The sequence below is a fragment of the Podarcis muralis genome, chromosome 3 (assembly GCF_964188315.1).
Source record: "Podarcis muralis chromosome 3, rPodMur119.hap1.1, whole genome shotgun sequence".
NCBI lineage: Eukaryota > Metazoa > Chordata > Lepidosauria > Squamata > Lacertidae > Podarcis > Podarcis muralis.
Genome location: NC_135657.1, coordinates 22,081,009 through 22,101,092, shown reverse-complemented (window position 1 = coordinate 22,101,092; position 20,084 = coordinate 22,081,009). Strand labels below are relative to the sequence as shown.

The 20,084-nt window shown below is 43.2% G+C and overlaps 1 protein-coding gene and 1 pseudogene across 6 annotated transcripts in view; both read right to left on the bottom strand.

Moving 5' to 3' along the window:
* The window catches only part of THADA (THADA armadillo repeat containing), a 152,560-nt gene that overhangs the window by 49,037 nt on the left and 83,439 nt on the right, over positions 1-20,084 (bottom strand). For all 6 annotated transcript variants that reach the window (XR_013392139.1, XR_013392140.1, XM_077925538.1 and 3 more), the window contains one exon: positions 18,561-18,729. Coding sequence is in view for 4 of the 6 variants with exons in the window: in XM_077925538.1 (XP_077781664.1) it covers positions 18,561-18,729 (169 nt within the window). In the remaining 2 variants the exon portion in view is untranslated. The remainder of the gene's footprint in view (positions 1-18,560; positions 18,730-20,084) is intronic.
* LOC144327119 (cytochrome c oxidase assembly protein COX16 homolog, mitochondrial pseudogene) lies at positions 16,858-17,139 on the bottom strand (annotated as a pseudogene).

Here is a 20,084-nt window from a genome sequence, read left to right as displayed (position 1 = left end):
CCTTCATACAGAAATGGCCTTTCAAAATACAGATAATTTTTAAGTTTCCTGGTTTGTGTATTTGTCTCTCCATGAACTCAAAAGGTTAAAGCTTCCTTCCCTCGAGCTAACCTGGATTCATAAAATGTCTGCTTATATGCCCTCAGCCTGCTTTGGAGAATCAAGTATACAATAAAAATACTCACATTCCTAGCTGGGAGAACGAAACAATACTCTGATTGTTCAGCTAAACGGTTCTTGAAAGTAAAGTAAACTGACATCACTCTCTATAGTGCACATTTTCAGCACTCCCTGAAAAAATACAGATGTTTCAGCAGCTGAAATAAAACACTGTGCAAATAGTAAGCTGGAAAAAATGCAGCACTGGTGAAGGTGGAAACCTGATGCAGCAACCCAGGAGCAGGGCAGTTTGCAAAACAGCAGCAATAATTAGTGTGCACTTACTAAAAAATATGGCAACCAACTTGGTTCCATAATAGAACAAAATTCATGAAGGCATTCTGATGACTCAGTTGTGCTTATTTAAAGTATTATGATACGCTGAATTCTTATGTCCTTAGGCATAAGGAAGTCTCCTTCCTCTTTGGATACTAGGGACTGGAACAACTAGAGATGGGATGTTGGCAAACATGGGCCTCTAGCCAATAACATTTCCCTTAAGAAATCTCAATGGTTGCTTTTGGCTCGTGTTCAGTACCTGACCAGTTACCGTGCTTCATGCCAGAAAGGCACATTTAAAGAAATAAGATTGACAAATAAGGGGGAGAGATGAGATGCACCCTGTTTGTGGAGTATGGCAGGCTATAGTCTAGGTTGCATTTGGGGTGGAGGTTGGTTCTGCAGCTAAGAGCTGACGCCTCTTTTCAATCCAGCCTACCTCTGTGAACAGAATGAATAATCTTATCGGATTGTTTTTGCTGGTGCTTGCTAGGGAAATGTTTGGAAAACTACGGAGCCAGATACAGACTGTGTGAGCAAATAAATATTAGACAACGCAAGGTTTCATCTGCTTGCACGATTGCGACATGTCTTCAAAAACTATCAACGCACACTTACAGAAAGGAAGAAAACCCGTAAAGAAACTTAAGCCCCAACAAATGAATGATCCATGTAGTGATAGCAGTTGCTAGAACTAAGCAGATTTTCACCCTATGCATACAAACGAGGCTATTTATACATTTTACTTCCCATCAGGCTCAGCATGTCAGCTTACAATAACATGTTAATGTTAATGTTTTCCAGTAATTTTCACAGTGGCTTTTAACTGCAAACTCCTCAGCCAAGGTAAACGTAAGGGCAATCCGAGGGCTAACTGCATAATCAAAAGAACAGCCTTAATGAGCGCTGCACTTAGGCTTTGAAGTAAACATTAAGACTGGTTGTAATACATTACACTGTTTTGCTTTGCTTTATAACACTGAACCATGGTTTTTCATGAAATCGTTTCGATGTGCCTTTCCTGAAGTAGCTTTAAAAAAAAACCAATTTATCTAATCACGGCTAATTACAAAACTTCATTTGTGGTTTTAAAAATGGCCAGTGAATTCTGTGCCTATCGTTCTCATTATGCAAAACACAGAGCACAAAAATAGTTCCAATGTTTGAAATCCTCTTGAGATAGGTCTCGGCCAGTGTAGCTAAACAGATTTACTGATAAACAGCTTCCTAACACTTGGTATACCAAAGTCACTTGGTATATATTCTACTTACTTTCTAGAGATATTGCAAAGATAGATGGAATCAACAGAAAAAGTAAATAGTTACTACATGCTAATGATTCTTAACACACATAATCTTAATAATCCAAATCAACAAAAACTGGTATTCTTGGCAATGAAAAGAGGAGCTAATAGTCTGCCCTTCGCATGCAGAATGCTTAGTCAGAACAGGGCATTCCCACCATAAACGCATGTACACTCACAATTCCTTCAGCAATTCTGGGATGCCCCCAGAGTCATGTGAGAATTCTGGGATTCTTAACCTCCTGTGTATGGTTTTAAGTGTGTTACCTTGAAGGTAACACACCGGTACCATCTCCCAGATTTTGCCTCATCTGTTTTCATCTGATGTTTGACCTAAATCTGGCTCCGATTGCATTTGTAAGGCATCCAGCTTCACTGTTGTTGTTGTTTAGTCGTTTAGTCGTGTCCGACTCTTTGTGACCCCATGGACCAGAGCCCGCCAGGCACTCCTGTCTTCCACTGCCTCCCGCAGTTTGGTCAAACTCATGCTGGTAGCTTCGTGAACATTATCCAACTATCTCGTTCTCTGTCATCGGCTTCTCCTTGTGCCCTCCATCTTTCCCAACATCAGGGTCTTTTCCAGGGAGTCTTCTCATGAGGTGGCCAAAGTCTTGGAGCCTCAGCTTCAGGATCTATCCTTCCAGTGAGCACTCAGGGCTGATTTCCTTCAGAATGGAGAGGTTTGATCTTCTTGCAGTCCATGGGACTCTCCAGAGTCTCCTCCAGCACCATAATTCAAAAGCATCAATTCTTCGGCGATCAGCCTTCTTTATAGTCCAGCTTTCACTTCCATACATCACTACTGGGAAAACCATAGCTTTTACTATACAGACCTTTGTTGGCAAGGTGATGTCTCTACTTTACTTCCAGCTTCACTAACATGCCGTAAATGCTAGCTACTGAACCCCTACAGTAGTGTTCTGATATTAAGACCTCAAAGGCTGTCACAGGGTGAGTGCCCTGAGATTGAAGGGAGACAGCAAGATATGGAGCAATTGTCACTCCTGCAGCCAACCCCAAGGATTGCTCACTCAACCCTGCTCACTTAGTATCAGGGAACTGGAATAAGGGAAATCATCTTAACATTATTTTTTTCCTTGGAGAGAAAAATACTCCAACACCTTGGTTATTGGGTTGCCCTTTTCTGCATCTCTTTAAAAAATATATTTATGAAAACATTTCTCCCGCAACACTCAGTCAAACTCCCAAGGCAGCCGGCAACATATCTTAAAAGAACCCCCATATTGTAGTTTTAAGTATGCACATAATAGTTTAAATGTGGCCACACCAGAGACTTATTTTGAAAAGGACATTATGAGCCCTGCCAAAGGCAGGGTTTGCTGTAAGTGTTGATCAACTTGTTTGGTTCATACAGAAAGCCCCTTTGAAGTTAGGTCAAATGATGTCATGGTAGTGTCTGGTGACGGACAGGTTGGTGGTCGCATCTACCGGTCAAAATACCCCATGGGAATGGGCAAGGTCAGGATGTCGCCCACCAGTCAAATCCTGCTCTCCACCCCTGCTTAAACCATCATGAAGCCTAACTATCTTTAAAAGGCAGATACATAGCATACTCTGGCACAATGGAATTTCAGCTGCTTCGCTTCTCCTCCATTCCTGCTGCTGCATTTACCAGTTGTTATTTCTTGGGCTCTTGGTTTGTCTCTCTCCAAACAAACCATGAGCTGTACCCAAGGTTTGTTACTGTCTTCCCACAAGAGGTTTGTTTGGAGAAACAAATCAAGAGCCCTGGTTTGCACTTAATCCGGTTTAGGTGCTGGCAGGAACAGGGAAAAAGCAAAGCTGCCCCAATTTTCGCTCTGTGCACTAGCACACTGCACACTTGTCTTTAAACTATAGTTAAGTTACGGTTTAAAGTGGCATGCAAACCAGGCTATGGTTTGTATACACTATTTTATTTTTATAAACAAAAATACGTATAAAAATAGTCATGAGAACAGACACACAGCCGTTATTATTTATATTTAGGTGCATGTTTTCAACTTGACGCAAATACTCCTCTTTTTCCAACTTCAAAGAAAAGCTTATCTTGGACAATAAAAACGGAGCTAAGAAAAGGAGCAGCTGCAAGGAAGTTGCAATAAAAAAACATTTAATTATAATGATCTGACTGCTTTGATCTCCAGGTACTATAACATTCATTCACAATATCAGCCTTTATAAATCAGCTATGAAATAGTACACTTCACATTCTGCTGCCAAATCAAATAAGAAAAGTAATACATAATCAGCAACATTTCTATTCCAAAGGGACAAGGCAGTTAACAGAGAAGTCTGCTGAACAAGTTATGAGCTGGAATGTGTATTATATGGAGGATGTCCACAGAAGATGCAGGCTGTAGCTGCAAGATGTTGAGCAGTCTAACAAATCAGTGTTTGCCTCTGTCTCCCAAACAGGCAATTTTTCATACTATAAAACTACTCAAGAAATCATACATCCCTGCGAGTTTTATACTATGTGCACTGCTGCCATACTCCTGCACAGCTCAGCAGAAGGTTCCCAGTGGATTGTGCCCATAGTGACTTTATATCTGTTTTTAAAGAATTAATGTGACTTCTGGAACAGTTATAGTTAACCATAGAACTTGCATACTGTTACCTAAACCAGATGATTTTTTTCAAAACACTTTTTAACATTGGTGTGCTAAGAAAAAATGATATTTTGGGTTGACGTAGGCCACTAAAACTCTTAATTTTAACGAAGCCGATCAAAAATACAGTGGTACCTCAGGTTAAGAATTTAATTCGTTCCAGAGGTCCATTCTTAACCTGAAACTGTTCTTAACCTGAAACTGAGACACTACTTTAGCTAATGGGGCCTCCCGCTGCCGCTGCGCCTCCAGAGCACGATTTCTGTTCTCATCCTGAAGCAAAGTTCTTAACCTGAGGTACTATTTCTGGGTTAGCGGAGTCTGTAACCTGAAGCGTCTGTAACCCGAGGTACCATTGTAATAAGAAAACGTATTATGACAATATATTTATGTTCTGTACAGAGGGTTGTATCTAATGCTGCATGTACCTGGTTCCCGTTCATGCAATGGGACTTTCTCTCCCTGTGCACCTGCAAAATCTCCTCTGGAGGGTCTCTCACCCCTTTGGAAGAGATGTTGAGGGTGAGCAAGGGGCTACAGGGGAGAAGAGGGAAAGCAGGAAATCCATGCAACAAGCTGAAGTCTGTTGTGAAAATGGCACAGTGCTGGAAACAACTCAAAATATTCTGTCTCAAAATATGTTATGTTTTACGGTGTGTTGCAAACCTCCCTGAGGTCTGCGTGTATATGGCAGTATACAAATTTAATAAACAACAACATAGCCCGTCAACTTGCTTTGGAATTCACCATGTACATGAAAACAGGATCAAAATTACTGCCTTCCAGTGAGCTCCCATTGCTCGGTCCCTGCTCCTGCCAACCTAGCAGTTTGAAAGCACGTCAAAGTGCAAGTAGATAAATAGGTACCGCTCCGGCGGGAAGGTAAACGGCATTTCCGTGCGCTGCTTTGTGGCTTAGTCATGCTGGCCACATGACCCGGAAGCTGTATGCCGGCTCCCTTATTTATTTATTACTTATACCCCGCCCATCTGGCTGGGCCTCCCCAGCCACTCTGGGCAGCTCCAACAGAATATATAAAAAAACAATAAAACAGGCTTCCTCAAACTCGGCCCTCCAAATGTTTTGAGACTGCAATTCCCATCATCCCTGACCACTGGTCCTGCTAGCTAGGGATCATGGGAGTTGTAGGCCAAAATCATCTGGAGGGCCGAGGTTGAGGAAGCCTGCAATAAAACATCAAACATTAAAACAGGGCTGCCTTCAGATGTCTTCTAAAAGTCAGCTAGTTCTTTATTTCCTTGACATCTGATGGGAGGGCATTCCACAGGGCAGGCGCCACCAACGAGAAGGCCCTCTGCCTGGTTCCCTGTGACCTCACTTCTCACAGTGAGGGAACCGCCAGAAGACCCTTGGACCTGGACCTCAGTGTCTGGGTTGAACGATGGGGGTGGAGATGCTTCTTCAGGTATGCTGGGCCGAGACATACAATGTCACCAAGATAACTGACAAACTTCATTAACATTTAAAGCCATTTAATAAGCTAAGTATACGGGGACACCCATATTTATGTTCTTGTTGTTCTGCAATGATTCCCTGAGGCCCTCTTTCTACAAAGTTTCTTGCTCTGAGTCTAATTATATGCACCTCAAATATGCGAATTTTATGAAGAGAGCACCAACGTGGCAGCTTCTGGATGCTGTGGATTACAACTCGCATAAGTGCAAGCAAGTAGGGCCAAAGGTCAGGGATGATGAGTCTTGCAGTCCACAACATCCAGTCCTGTTCTAGTTCATGGTGCATATATGATCACTGCAGTTTTAGTCTAGTTTTGAATTGAATTGATTTGTTTTAATTTTAGTACATACGTTTGCAACCTTGAATATTTCACAGAGAAGCAGGATAAAAAAAATGCCCATAGGCCTGAAGGAGTTATTCTTGTTCATAATACTAATGAACAAAATTGATGACAATTTTTCTAGCTGATTCTCACTCCCTGTTACTCCCCTGCAGCTATATGTCAGTATTCCAGCTCTGAACATTCCACATCCCTTTCAAAAGAAAAGCAACATCCACATTACTGAGACAGATTTAATTAATATCAAAAGAAACTCATGTACCTTCCTCAGCAAAACAGTGAAGCTGGTGATTTCAAAAGCTTCTGCTCTTCACAAAAAGTCAGTATCGCATAAATGTCATTTTAATTATTCTTTTATAACCGTCCTAAATATCCCTGTAAGTAAGCATTATTACTTACTCTGCGGGGACTGCCATTCAATCCATACTGCTGGCTGAAGACAGGATCTGTACTGTTGCACACCACCCTAATCTACAACCGGTGTGAAATTCCACTGCTCACCCAGGGTCTGTGTTTCCTTTTGGAAATGAGGCACAGCGGAGACTGTGGTGTCTTTATGATATATGGTTTATTTACACATATATACAACCTAACCCTATCTATATACTTATACCTAACCCTATCTATATACACATATATACAACGGGACGCGGGTGGCACTGTGGGTAAAACCTCAGCGCCTAGGACTTGCCAATCGCATGGTCGGCGGTTCGAATCCCCGCGGCGGGGTGCGCTCCCGTCGTTCGGTCCCAGTGCCTGCCAACCTAGCAGTTCCAAAGCACCCCCAGGTGCAAGTAGATAAATAGAGACCGCTTATCAGCAGGAGGGTAAACGGCGTTCCGTGTGCTGCGCTGGCTCACCAGATGCAGCTTTGTCACGCTGGCCACGTGACCCGGAAGTGTCTGCGGACAGCGCTGGCTCCCGGCCTATAGAGTGAGATGAGCGTACAACCCTAGAGTCTGGCAAGACTGGCCCGAACGGGCAGGGGTACCTTTATCTTTACAACCTGAGCCTAGGATGGAGCGGTTCACAGCATTAACACCCCAAGAGGGTCTTGTTTCTCCCATAGCCACAGCCTTGGATTCAAACAGAAACCAGACATGGCTTTTTCTTCTAGCCTGCAGCTTCTCCCTCTAGGTCACATCACAGCAAACTCTGCCCTCAAAACTCCTGCTAAGAGATGGAGGAGGGGCCGATCCATTTGCCATCTGCCACGGAGCCCCCTTTACTTGGTTCTCTTAATGGCCCATCAACCATTCCTTTTGTTCTCCTAATGGCCCATCACCCAGGCTGGCCTGACTATTTCAGCAATTGAATCCTTGCTGGATCCAGGAATTAGAAGGCGGCCCAAGCATTCAGCCTATCCCCCCCCCAAAAAAAACCCCTCATAAGAGTACATTTATCCAACAGTTGCAGGAGGTCCACAACAAAAAAAAATTCCTTCCAGTAGCACCTTAAAGACCAACTAAGTTAGTTCTTGGTATGAGCTTTCGTGTGCATGCACACTTCTTCAGATATACTGAAACAGAAGTTGCCAGATCCTTCTATATAGTGAGAAGGTGGGGAGGGGTATTACTCAGAAGGGTGGTGGGAATGGGTGATTGGCAGATAGCTGTGATGAGCCTCATACCAAGAACTAACTTAGTTGGTCTTTAAGGTGCTACTGGAAGGAATTTTTTTTGTTTTGACCATGGCAGACCAACACGGCTACCTATCTGTAACAGGAGGTCCACAGACCCTGAAAGTCAGCAGGGCTTTGCAAGGCAAAGGACCAAAAGTAGTAATGACACTTTTGAATTTAATTATCCAGACGAGCAAATGGAAGAAATGCTCAGTGAAATATGACCAGGGCACAAATAATGAGTCAATAATGAGCAGGGTTTGAGAAAGGAAGAAATGTCTGCAGATTTCACAAAGACCTAGACACTCCCTTTCTAAAGTCTTGCACTGCTGCAGGCACAGGGATTCTTCGGGAATGGATTTTTCTTTCTCTATTTTAATCACTTTGCTTAGCAATAATGACTTATTACCATTTATAAAAAGCTGTTTTAACACTGTGCATCACTGAATGTCAGCTGTACAGCATGTAAAGGTCCCTGAGACCTGTCCAAAGACTATTAAATATCTTTTTAAAAAGCAAACTGGCCAAAGGCCACAGCATGTGTATTTTAGCTTAAGCCAAGGTAATGGAAAAACTAGTTACTAGACCGATTGGATCTAGCAACATGAAATGTATATAGGGCAGCTTGTCAAGACTGGAGATGATAATCATACTGAGTGAACTTTTAAATTGCCCATGAAAAACATCTACAAAACATTTCTAAAGAATCCAGTACTTGAACTATCAGAGACAGGGCAGTGGACTGATTAAGTAGTTCTTCCGCTTATTTTACAAACTGTTACAGCTTCTTTCTTGTTACTAGTAAGAACCCCCTTTCCCTTTAGAGGAATTATTAAACCGCAACAGCAGTGAAGATAAAAACAGTATTTATTTTATTCAATTACTACCAATGGATTTATTCAGTGTAATGAGCTCATTAAAATGGAAAACTACTATCAACTAGGTTCTCATCAGTAATTATTCTACTATAAAAGGATTACAACATAAATGATGTGAAAAAAAATGTTTTGTTCTTTTTAAAAAATAGAGACACAAAAAAAGCATTGCTAAAGAGGCTTAGCCAGATATTTACATCTTTTGAAATTGGTTTTGAAGTGGAAGAAACTTTTGTAAGTCAAACTGTTTCATAAAACCACTGAGATGCTATCTGAATATTGTTAAAATGGTTGATACTGGCAACTCCTATTATCCACTGTCCAGAAACTTAACCGTCTCTTCTGCCTACTTCCCCATTTCCTTCCTTCTCCAACTTGCTCCTCAACCCACTAAGAATCCCCCTGACTCACCCTGCCTTGATATAGTATTGAATTCTCCTCAACATTTCTCCTACAGTCCATTTCCATTCTCTTCTAACAGATCATCTGTTACAAACTGGCGTCTGGACTTCTGCAATCCACTAAAATTCCCCTCACTGAATCTTTCCATTGATCCAATCTGAAAGGTCTCTTCTCCTCCTGGACATTTTTGCTGCCTCAGATAAAACTGATCATCCTCTGCTCCTCAGTTCCTCCATACTTAAGCTTCCTTCTTACTTTTCAACTCACTCATTAGAAAATGCTCCCTCTCCTCTACCTTCCTGCTATCCATTGGGTTCCTCAAGAGATCTGTTCCTGCCCCCCCCCCCCGTTGCTTTCTCCATTTTTCTAACCTTCTTAAATGCCACCATTTCCAGTGCTACCTGAATGACGCTACTTCACACCAGCATGAGAACTTGGCATCCTACAGCAGCTACTTAGAAGGCCATACCAGCGCTAACACCTGCCTGGGTCTTCCTGCAATGGCTGACCGCTGGGTTCAGTAGTCACTAGTTAAATGTCCCACAATGCACTGGTGTGGCACAAAAGGATTCTTATGGCATAAGCAGGAAATGTTCATGGTGGCTCTCCATCAGTGCTGTTGCCAGCACAGCTGCCGGGTAACCTCAAAGGAGGCTCTCCAGCCTCTCACCGTGGGCCCTCTAAAACCTAGAACTGACCCTGCCTCCAAAACATTCCTCTCTCCATCTAGTCCTACAACTCAAACTGCCCACCTGATATTTGTGCTTGGGCATATTTAAACACGAAATTCTTGGAAGAAAAGCAATGACAAACCTAGACAGCATCTTAAAATGCAGGGGCATCACCTTGCCAACAAAGGTCCGTATAGTTAAAGCCATGGTTTTCCCAGTAGTGATGTAAGGAAGTGAGAGCTGGACCATAAAGAAGGCTGATCGCCGAAGAATTGATGCTTTTGAATTATGGTGCTGGAGAAGACTCTTGAGAGTCCCATGGACTGCAAGAAGATCAAACCTATCCATTCTGAAGGAAATCAGCCCTGAGTGCTCACTGGAAGGACAGATCCTGAAGCTGAGGCTCCAATCTTCTGGCCACCTCATGAGAAGAGAAGACTCCCTGGAAAAAATCTTTCCTGTTGGGAAAGATTGAGGGCACAAGGAGAAGGGGACGACAAAGGATGAGATGGTTGGACAGTGTTCTCGAAGCTACGAACATGAGTTTGACCAAACTGTGGGAGGCAGTGGAAGACAGGAGTGCCTGGCATGCTCTGGTCCATGGGGTCACGAAGAGTCGGACACGACTAAATGACTAAACAACAAAATTCAAACAAACACTCAAATTCAGTATATGCCAAAACACTGAACCTGTTGTCTTCTTGCCTTAGTCTTCTTCCTCCTAATCCCTACCCATATTCATTGACAATGTCACTATCCAGGGAAGAAGCCTTAACATTTATCTCCCTGGTCTCCATATTCAAGTGTTCTATGGTCACCCCCTGTGGGTAATTGGCTCCCTTATCTCAGTGCTGTTTTCTGAATAAAGAGGCGCCAGAACTCACCATGAACACCTCCCTCATTATCTTAGAATGGCAATGGTGGCCAATTGAGGGGTGCCAGAACCCAGCGGAGAGGTGCTGAAACTCACCTGAGAACTGAGTTTTGGTGTTCCGGCTGGGGGGAAAAAGCCCTGCCTATATTTTACTATTAAGTTATATTTCTGTAGTTTACACTAAGCTGCCTGCAAGGTAGTTTGGAAACTATAGTTGGTTTAAGACATGGCTTTCAGGCTGCTGAAAAGGGAAAGGGAATCAGTAACTACTGCATTGTTTTCTGAAAGGCATACTGTACGTAAGTAAATGGGGAGAAGATCAATAAGAAGGCTGGGGTCAGAAAAATCAGAACTGAACACAGCTGTCGAAACCTCAGCATGGAGACTTTTAAAACGTCTCATCACAACAACGGTTTTGTTGTTTGGTGTAAACGTTCATGCACAGACTATCTGACAAGACCCACTAGGTTTATAAAATCATCATCAATGACAGACATGAAACTTGATTTGCCTTTTTTTTAGGTCAGGGCAACTTTAACAACTACATTCCTTTTAACCTAAAAGAAATCAAGGCAGAAGGAAGAACTATTTGCCAGCAATGGGAGAAGGAATTATTGGTGATCTGCAAGCAATTATATACATTACTGACAGGAGAAATATTGCTTCTCATATATCATATAGAAAAGGAATAGCTGAAGTCCACTGTCTCGGGATTTTCTTCCATTCCCCCTCAGAGCCTAAACTTGCTGACTTTAAAGGAAATTTCAAGAAAAACAGGGCTATGGGAAAGAAATTCTAATACATTCACAGCAGAAAAATGGGCCAAAGTATGTTGAAAGCTATAGACAGTTTCAAGGTAATAAACATGGATAATAACAGATCATATCCTGCTAAGCCGTACTCAAGACTAAAAGGTAAAGGGACCCCTGACCATTAGGTCCAGTCGTGGCCGACTCTGGGGTTGCAGCGCTCATCTCGTTTTACTGGCCGAGGGAGCCGGCGTACAGTTTCTGGGTCATGTGGCATGACTAAGCCGCTTCTGGCGAACCAGAGCAGCGCACAGAAACGCTGTTTACCTTCCCGCCGGAGCGGTACCTATTTATCTACTTGCACTTTGACGTGCTTTCAAACTGCTAGGTTGGCAGGAGCAGGGACCGAACAACGGGAGTTCACCCCGTCACGGGGATTCGAACCACCAGCCTTCTGATCGGCAAGTCCTAGGCTCTGTGGTTTAACCCACAGCACCACCCGGGTCCCAATACTAGACTAGATCCACTAAAAATCAACAGACTGAAGTCTACTTGCTTCAATGGCCTACTCTGTGTATGGGTAATGCTAAGTATCACCCACTGGTTTTTCAGTTCTTCCATAAGAAGCAGAACTGAAAAAGCGCCAGAATAATTTAAAAATAATAAGAAGAATTACGGTTACTTCAAAATGGGGAAATTTCTGCCTCCAAACTGTGAAAAATGGCTTCCTAGAATTCTGAAGCCTTGTAGAAGACCATGAAGACGATCACAGCTGGTTTCAAGATGAATACTTCAAAAACCTTTTATTGTGATGTGAAGTGCTGTTATTGGTGCTTGAACATGTTTTGCATTCATGATCTGTTGATGGGAAGAAAGATCAGTAGAAAGGTCGCATCCAGACCATATAGTTGAAGCACTTATGCCACTTTAAGAGTCATGGCTTCCCTCAAAGGATCCTGGGAACTGTACTTTGTTAAGACTACTGACAGTTGTTAAGAGACCCGTAACAAACTACAACCCCCAGGAGGTTTTTTTGGGAGAAGCCATGACTCTTAAAAGTGGCATAGAGTGCTTTAAATGTATGGTGTGGGTGAGCACTACATTTTAGACCTCTAAAATGCAACTTGCATCAGTAGTTTTGTTTTCCTCGGCTGACAACTTACTTCAACAGCATCCATTTCTCAACTAAACAAGGGTTATGTGGCCATCAACACCAGAATGTAGTGCAGGGGAAAAGGCTCTTCACCCTCTTCTTTCCAACGTGAACAACAGAGGCTTTGGCAACCCTTTATGGTCTTCACTTGTGTGCATAAAGAGAGAACCCTTACAGAAATTCTGTTGTTACAGTGGCATTTGCTGGTGGTATCTCCTTAATTGGGAGTAAGCACCTGAAATTCATAAGGAGGACATGGTTTTTGAGATCAAAGGCTATGGACAAGGCTCAGGCAGGAAGTTCCCGGGCTGTCTTGTCACCTCTACCTATCCCGAGGGACGAACTGGATTGGAATACAGAACTTTCCCATGTTCCTCTGAGAATCAGGACGCACTATTGGTTAAAAAAAAAGCACACAAAGCAAGAAAACTCAAATGTATGTTCTGTTAACAGAGCTCCTTTGTTAAGATGAAGAAGAAAAAGGAGTGGTGTGGGGAGGTATTCATAATCTCATGAAAGTGAGTACTAAAAGCAAGTGAGATGTAAGGCTTAAGTGCCTCATGAAGAAAAGATAAACTGGGGACAATCAACATATCATAAGCTAATTTCAACACTCAAGTAACTGCAAATATTTAAATAAAGTATTTGCTTTATGGGAGTGAGAGAAATGCTATCATGTACCATCAAATTTTCTACCGTATATTTTTTAATTCACAGCTCTTTGTGTAATACAATTGACAGTAATTGTCACAGGTGCCCTTCTGTTTGGAATGTAGAATTTTCAGTCTGAATGACATTTATGCAGACAGGCATTTAAAACACACACACTCCCAAAACTTATTAATGAATTTTGCAGTGGCGGAAACAGATTGTGTCCTGTTCCATTTGAGGAGTTTATAATCTTTCCTGAACTTTGTTACTTTGTGCTCTGGGGATTTATTTTTCAAGATACAAGCTTTTATTTTCCTCCCCCCACATTGGTTTCCATGAGAATAAGACCAAATAATCCAATCTGGTAGTGACAAAAACACTCAGACAGAAAGTCATTCAGAAAACCCCCCAGGTACTTTCCTAAGCAGCTGCTGGATAAGAGCTGTAGCAAGGAGAAAAAGGGTAAAAAGTAAGAAAAAGAAAACTGAATGAGAGCATTTCATAGAATCATAGAATCATAGAATCATAGAGTTGGAAGAGACCACAAGGGCCATCGAGTCCAACCCCCTGCCAAGCAGGAAACACCATCAGAGCACTCCTGACATATGGTTGTCAAGCCTCTGCTTAAAGACCTCCAAAGAAGGAGACTCCACCACACTCCTTGGCAGCAAATTCCACTGTCGAACAGCTCTTACTGTCAGGAAGTTCTTCCTAATGTTTAGGTGGAATCTTCTTTCTTGTAGTTTGGATCCATTGCTCCGTGTCCGCTTCTCTGGAGCAGCAGAAAACAGCCTTTCTCCCTCCTCTATGTGACATCCTTTTATATATTTGTACATGGCTATCATATCACCCCGTAACCTCCTCTTCTCCAGGCTAAACATGCCCAGCTCCCTTAGCCGTTCCTCATAAGGCATCGTTTCCAGGCCTTTGACCATTTTGGTTGCCCTCCTCTGGACACGTTCGAGTTTGTCAGTGTCCTTCTTGAACTGTGGTGCCCAGAACTGGACACAGTACTCCAGGTGAGGTCTGACCAGAGCAGAATACAGTGGCACTATTACTTCCCTTGATCTAGATGCTATACTCCTATTGATGAGGCCCAGAATTGCATTGGCTTTTTTAGCTGCCGCGTCACATTGTTGGCTCATGTCAAGTTTGTGGTCAACCAAGACTCCTAGATCCTTTTCACATGTACTGCTCTCAAGCCAGGTGTCCCCCATCTTGTATTTGTGCCTCTCATTTTTTTTGCCCAAGTGCAATACTTTACATTTCTCCCTGTTAAAATTCATCTTGTTTGTTTTGGCCCAGTTCTCTAATCTGTCAAGGTCGTTTTGAAGTGTGATCCTGTCCTCTGGGGTGTTAGTCACCCCTCCCAGTTTGGTGTCATCTGCAAATTTGATCAGGATGCCCTTGAGTCCATCATCCAAGTCGTTGATAAAGATGTTGAATAAGACCGGGCCCAAGACAGAACCCTGTGGTACCCCACTAGTCACTCTTCTCCAGGATGAAGAGGAACCATTGATGAGCACCCTTTGGGTTCGGTCAGTCAGCCAGTTACAAATCCACTGAGTGGTAGCATAGTCAAGACCGCATTTTACCAGCTTCTTTACAAGAATATCATGGGGCACCTTGTCAAATGCCTTGCTGAAATCAAGGTAGACTACATCCACTGCGTTCCCTTCATCTACCAGGCTTGTAATTCTGTAAAAACGAGATCAGGTTAGTCTGACATGACTTATTTTTCAGAAATCCATGCTGACTATTGGTGATCACAGCATTCCTTTCTAGGTGCTCACAGACTGTTTGCTTAATGATCTGCTCCAGAATCTTCCCTGGTATTGATGTCAGACTGACTGGGCGGTAATTATTTGGGTCCTCTCTTTTCCCCTTTTTGAAAATAGGGACAACATTTGCCCTCCTCCAGTCTGCGGGGACTTCGCCTGTTCTCCAGGAATTCTCAAAGATGACTGCCAGTGGTTCTGAAATCACATCTGCCAGTTCTTTTAATACTCTTGGATGCAGTTCATCTGGCCCTGGAGACTTGAATACATCTAGACTAGCCAAGTATTCTTGTACTATCTCCTTAGTTATTCTGGGTTGTGTTTCCTCTGCTGAATCATTTGCTCCAAATTCTTCAGGTCGGGCATTGTTTTCTTTATCGGAGAAGACTGAGGCAAAGAAAGCATTGAGGAGTTCAGCCCTTTCTGTGTCCCCTGTTTGCATTTCACCATCTTCTCCTCTGAGTGACCCCACGGTTTCTTTGTTCTTCCTTTTGCTACGAACATACCCATAAAAGCCTTTTTTGTTGCTTTTAACCTCTCTAGCAAGCCTGAGTTCATTTTGTGCTTTAGCTTTTCTGACTTTGTGTCTACACGTGCTGGCTATTTGTTTGAATTCCTCTTTGGTGGTTTCCCCCCTTTTCCATTTTTTGTACACATCCTTTTTTAATCTTAACTCAGTTAAAAGTTCTTTAGATAGCCACCCTGGCTTCTTTAGGCACCTTCCATGTTTCCGTCTCATTGGTATTGCCTGAAGTTGTGCTTTTACTATCTCCCTCTTAACAAACTCCCAGCCATCTTGAACTCCCTTTCCTTTTAGTATTACTGTCCATGGGATCTCACCCAGCACTTCCCTAAGCTTTATGAAGTCGGCTTTCTTAAAGTCGAGAAATTGAGTCCTAGTATGCTTGGCTGCTCCTTTCCGCTGTATAGTAAACTTCAGAAGAGCATGATCACTCGCGCCTAATGATCCTTCCACTTCTACCCCACTAACCAGGTCATCAACATTGGTTAGGACCAGATCTAAAATGGCTGTTCCTCTTGTTGCTTCTCCCACTTTCTGGACAATGAAGTTGTCTGCAAGGGCAGTGAGGAATCTGTTTGACCTTATGCTCTTGGCTGAGTTTGACATCCAACAAATATCAGGGTAATTGAAGTCCCCCATTACTACTATCTCCCTTCCTTTTGCATGCTTGGCCATCTGTTCCAGGAAGGCATCATCTATGTCCTCCGTTTGGCTTGGGGATCTATAGTAAACTCCCACAATGAGGTCACTGTTATTCTTCTCTCCCTTAATTTTGACCCAAATGCTCTCACTTTGGCTTTGAGGTTCTAAATCTTGGATCTCTTCACAGGTATACACATCCCTGACATATAACGCCACTCCTCCTCCTTTCTTGTCTGGTCTGTTTCTTTGAAATAGATTGTATCCCTCCATTATTACATTCCAATCGTGGGATTTATCCCACCAGGTTTCAGTGATTCCTATTATGTCATATTTAGTTTGCTGTACCAGGAGCTCAAGCTCATCTTGTTTATTTCCCATGCTTTGCGCATTAGTGTACAGACATTGAAGTCCATTAATCATTCCCCCGTGTCTCTTATTTAAGGATTTTTTCCTCCCACCACTAGGTCTGCATGCTCTTTGCTCCATTCGGTCTATGACATTTGGATGATCATCTTCATCAATTGATAGACTCTTACCTTCAGGAGCACTGTCTCCCTCCCCCACATTAGTCAGTTTAAAGCCCTCCTGATGAGGTTTCTGAGATTTTTTGCAAAAACATTCCTCCCAACCGTTGTGAGGTGCAGCCCATCGCTTGCCAGAAGTCCATCTTCAAGAAACTGCAGTCCGTGATCTAAGAATCCAAACCGTTCCTGTTTACACCATTTGCGAAGCCAGTTGTTCACTTCCACTATTTTTCCCTCTCTCCCTGGGCCACGTCGTTCAACTCATATTCCGATTCCAGAGTCACTTTATTCTTCTTGATTCTTTCTGCCAGAGCTGGATCAATCTTGCTGTGGAGCTTCTGAGCATCATAGCGAATTTGGGCAAACTCACGGAGCCCAAAAGACCCACCAATTATAAGCAGCATCATGGGGACTCCATACTGTAGCGTCTTGCTCTTCCGCAGCGCTCGCATTCCGACCATGGCTGGAGCGGCCCAGTATCTCGCCTTCTTGTGCCCGGGGGGGGGGGGGGGGAGGCCAAAGTAGGAATCAAAGTAATTGTTGAGTTACAGAAATCCCATTAAACTTTATCTTAGCTCCACTGCAATTCTGTTCATGCAAACCTGATATTAATTGTGGAGCATTTTCCAGTTCAAAACTGTTGATGCATCTTCACATTTTATAATATTGTTCCAGAGCTCTGTGAATTATGTCTCTCCTCCTAAGTCAACAGCCAGGGTGATAAGAAAACTTGAAAGAATACAGTGCAATACCTCTCTCACTCTTCAGAGCCATTCCCATCTTTATGCCTTCCCATTGCCATCTCATGCTGAAGGGTCCCCACTCTTTGCATCTGCTTTAGGTAGTCATTCATGCCCACTGATATGAGCAATATTTAAAATCCCCCCATTCCTCCTCTCAGACCTATGTCTACCTGCACTTCAATCAGTCAATACACCTTAGCATAAAAATACATCAATGCAGATTCAGGTAATAATACTACAATTTTTGATAGCTAATGAAAATCAGAATACATCTCTCCAGGGATTTCAGAAAGGAATCTTTCCCAACTCTCCCTGAAGATGCCAGAGACTGAACCCAGGACTGAACCCTTTTTGCATGCTAAGTACGTGCTCCACCACTGAGTTATATCTTTTCCTCTCATTCAGGTACAGTGGTACCTCTGGTTGCGAACAGGATCCGTTCCGGAGCCCCGTTCACAACCTGAAAGGAATGCAACCCACGTCTGCATGTCGCAATTCGCCGCTGCTGTGAATAACATCATTTTGCGCGCATGCGCGAGCAGAGAAACCCGGAAGTACCGTATTTTGCACCCTATAGGACGCACTTTTTCCCCTCCAAAAATGAAGGGGAAATGTGTGTGCGTCCTATGGGGCGAATGCAGGCTTTCGCTGAAGCCTGGAGAGCGAGAGGGGTCGGTGCGCACCGACCCCTCTCGCTCTCCAGGCTTCGCGCAGATCTCCGCAAGCCGTGGGAGCCTGCGCCGGGCTCCCACGGCTTGCGGAGAGTTGCCTATTCTGGGGGCTGGGGTCGGGGGAAGCTTGGGCTTCCCCCGCCCCAGCCCTGCGCCTTTTTATTCCCCCCCCTTTTATTCCCCCCCCAAAAAAAACTAGGTGCGCCTTATGGGACGGTGCGTCCTATAGGGCGAAAAACACGGTAACCCTTTCCAGTACTTCTGGGTCGCCACAGGACGCAACCTGAAAACGCTCAACCTGAAGCAAACATAACATGAGGTGTGCCTGTACTCCACAAGCATTCCTGCCATTTGGATCATCCTGAGACCTGAAAGGCACAGCTGTAAAATCAAAACATTCAACATAAATGTAATTCTGATCTCCTCCATCCATCACCTTGGAAATAACTGCTATGTAAACCGTTCGGCAAGCTCTGCCTTAGTTTCAAAGTTTTGCAAAGAAGCAAAGCTTACTTGCAGTAGTGTTCCATGAATGGCATTCTGTCGTACGCAGAGATCTGTGCAGTCCGGAAGCCCAGCCAACAAAGACGATACAGTCTGTGGGACCTGGTTTACCATAATAAAGGGGACCAGGGCGCGACCAGCCAACTCACGGGAACGATACACAGGAGAGTGACCACATCTGGTAGGGGGGAGAGGAGAGGCAGAATTTGTTAGAGCTCACCCAATATACACAGCATATTAACACAAACAGGCAATTCAAAATTGGGGGGGGGGGAGCCTTTTCTAGAATTTATAAAATGCATATTGCACAAAAGGATGCTTGAAGAATTCAAGCTCTGTGAATTCAAATGCAACATGGTGCGCTCCCCGCCATGTACAGATGAGAGCACGACTCTCCTTGAGATTTTGCACTTTGTGAGAATTTACGCAACATAGCTTAAACAACATATTCAAATTCATATACACAAAGGGTCAGCGCATGTTTTACAGTGTGTCCATGAGACAAAGCACATGTGCAAATATATATATATTTACTACTGCACTTTTCTGTTGTGAACTGCCCTGAGATCTATGGATGAAGGGCAGTATACAAATTTAATAAATAAAATGACTATTGTTTTAGTTCATTTTTTTTCTTTCAAAAATCACAGATTACTGTTTTTTTTTTTAAAAAAAACAGATTAATGCAGAAAAAGGACAGAATGGGTTTATGAATGAGTGTATGTGAAATTACCCTGAACTGGAAATAGACTTATACATTCATCCTTTAACTGCACACTAGAGACGAACATACAGCACCTTTCCCTATAAGGAGATTAAAACGGCAGCTTTGCATGGAACAAAGAAAGTAACTTAAAAAAAAATATGCTTCTTATTTTCATTCTTTTGGCCCATCAAATGACGAGGCTACTTGAGGAGATGCAGGGGCTCTCTTTGACAACAACAATAAATACAGCCTTTCGTGTCATCAGCCCAGTGCTGTGGAATATTCTGCCAATAGAGATTCAGCAGACGCCTTCTGTGCCAACTTTTAAATGCCTGTTGAAAACTCTTCTATTCCACCAGGCCAAGACAGCCAATTAAGAATACATCTTTCAACAGCAGCTAACCGATGTCCAGCTTTTAAATTTTTTAATATGGTTTTATGTTCTATTGCGAACCACTTTGATTCCCCCCCCCTAAATGAACAGCAGCACATACCTCTCACCATGTAAACGAACAAGCTGCTTATCTGCATGCCACTGCTCCCTGTAATGTGAAAAGTGCCCCCCCCCCCGGCTGAGTTGTCCATAGGACTCACATGAAGGGTGTCAGCAGACCAGGAGTCATTTGGCAAAGGTTTACTCTACAAAAACTTGGGTGCGCTTCTAGGAAAAGCAGACAATGATCTGACAACTGTCAGTTCCCAACCGTACTCCTAAATAGCGAATGATTTCAGTGTACAAGATCTATCCGCCCTAATAATAATAATAATAATAATAATAATAATAATAAGTTTCCCCAGCCACTCTGGGCAGCTCCCAATCGAGTATT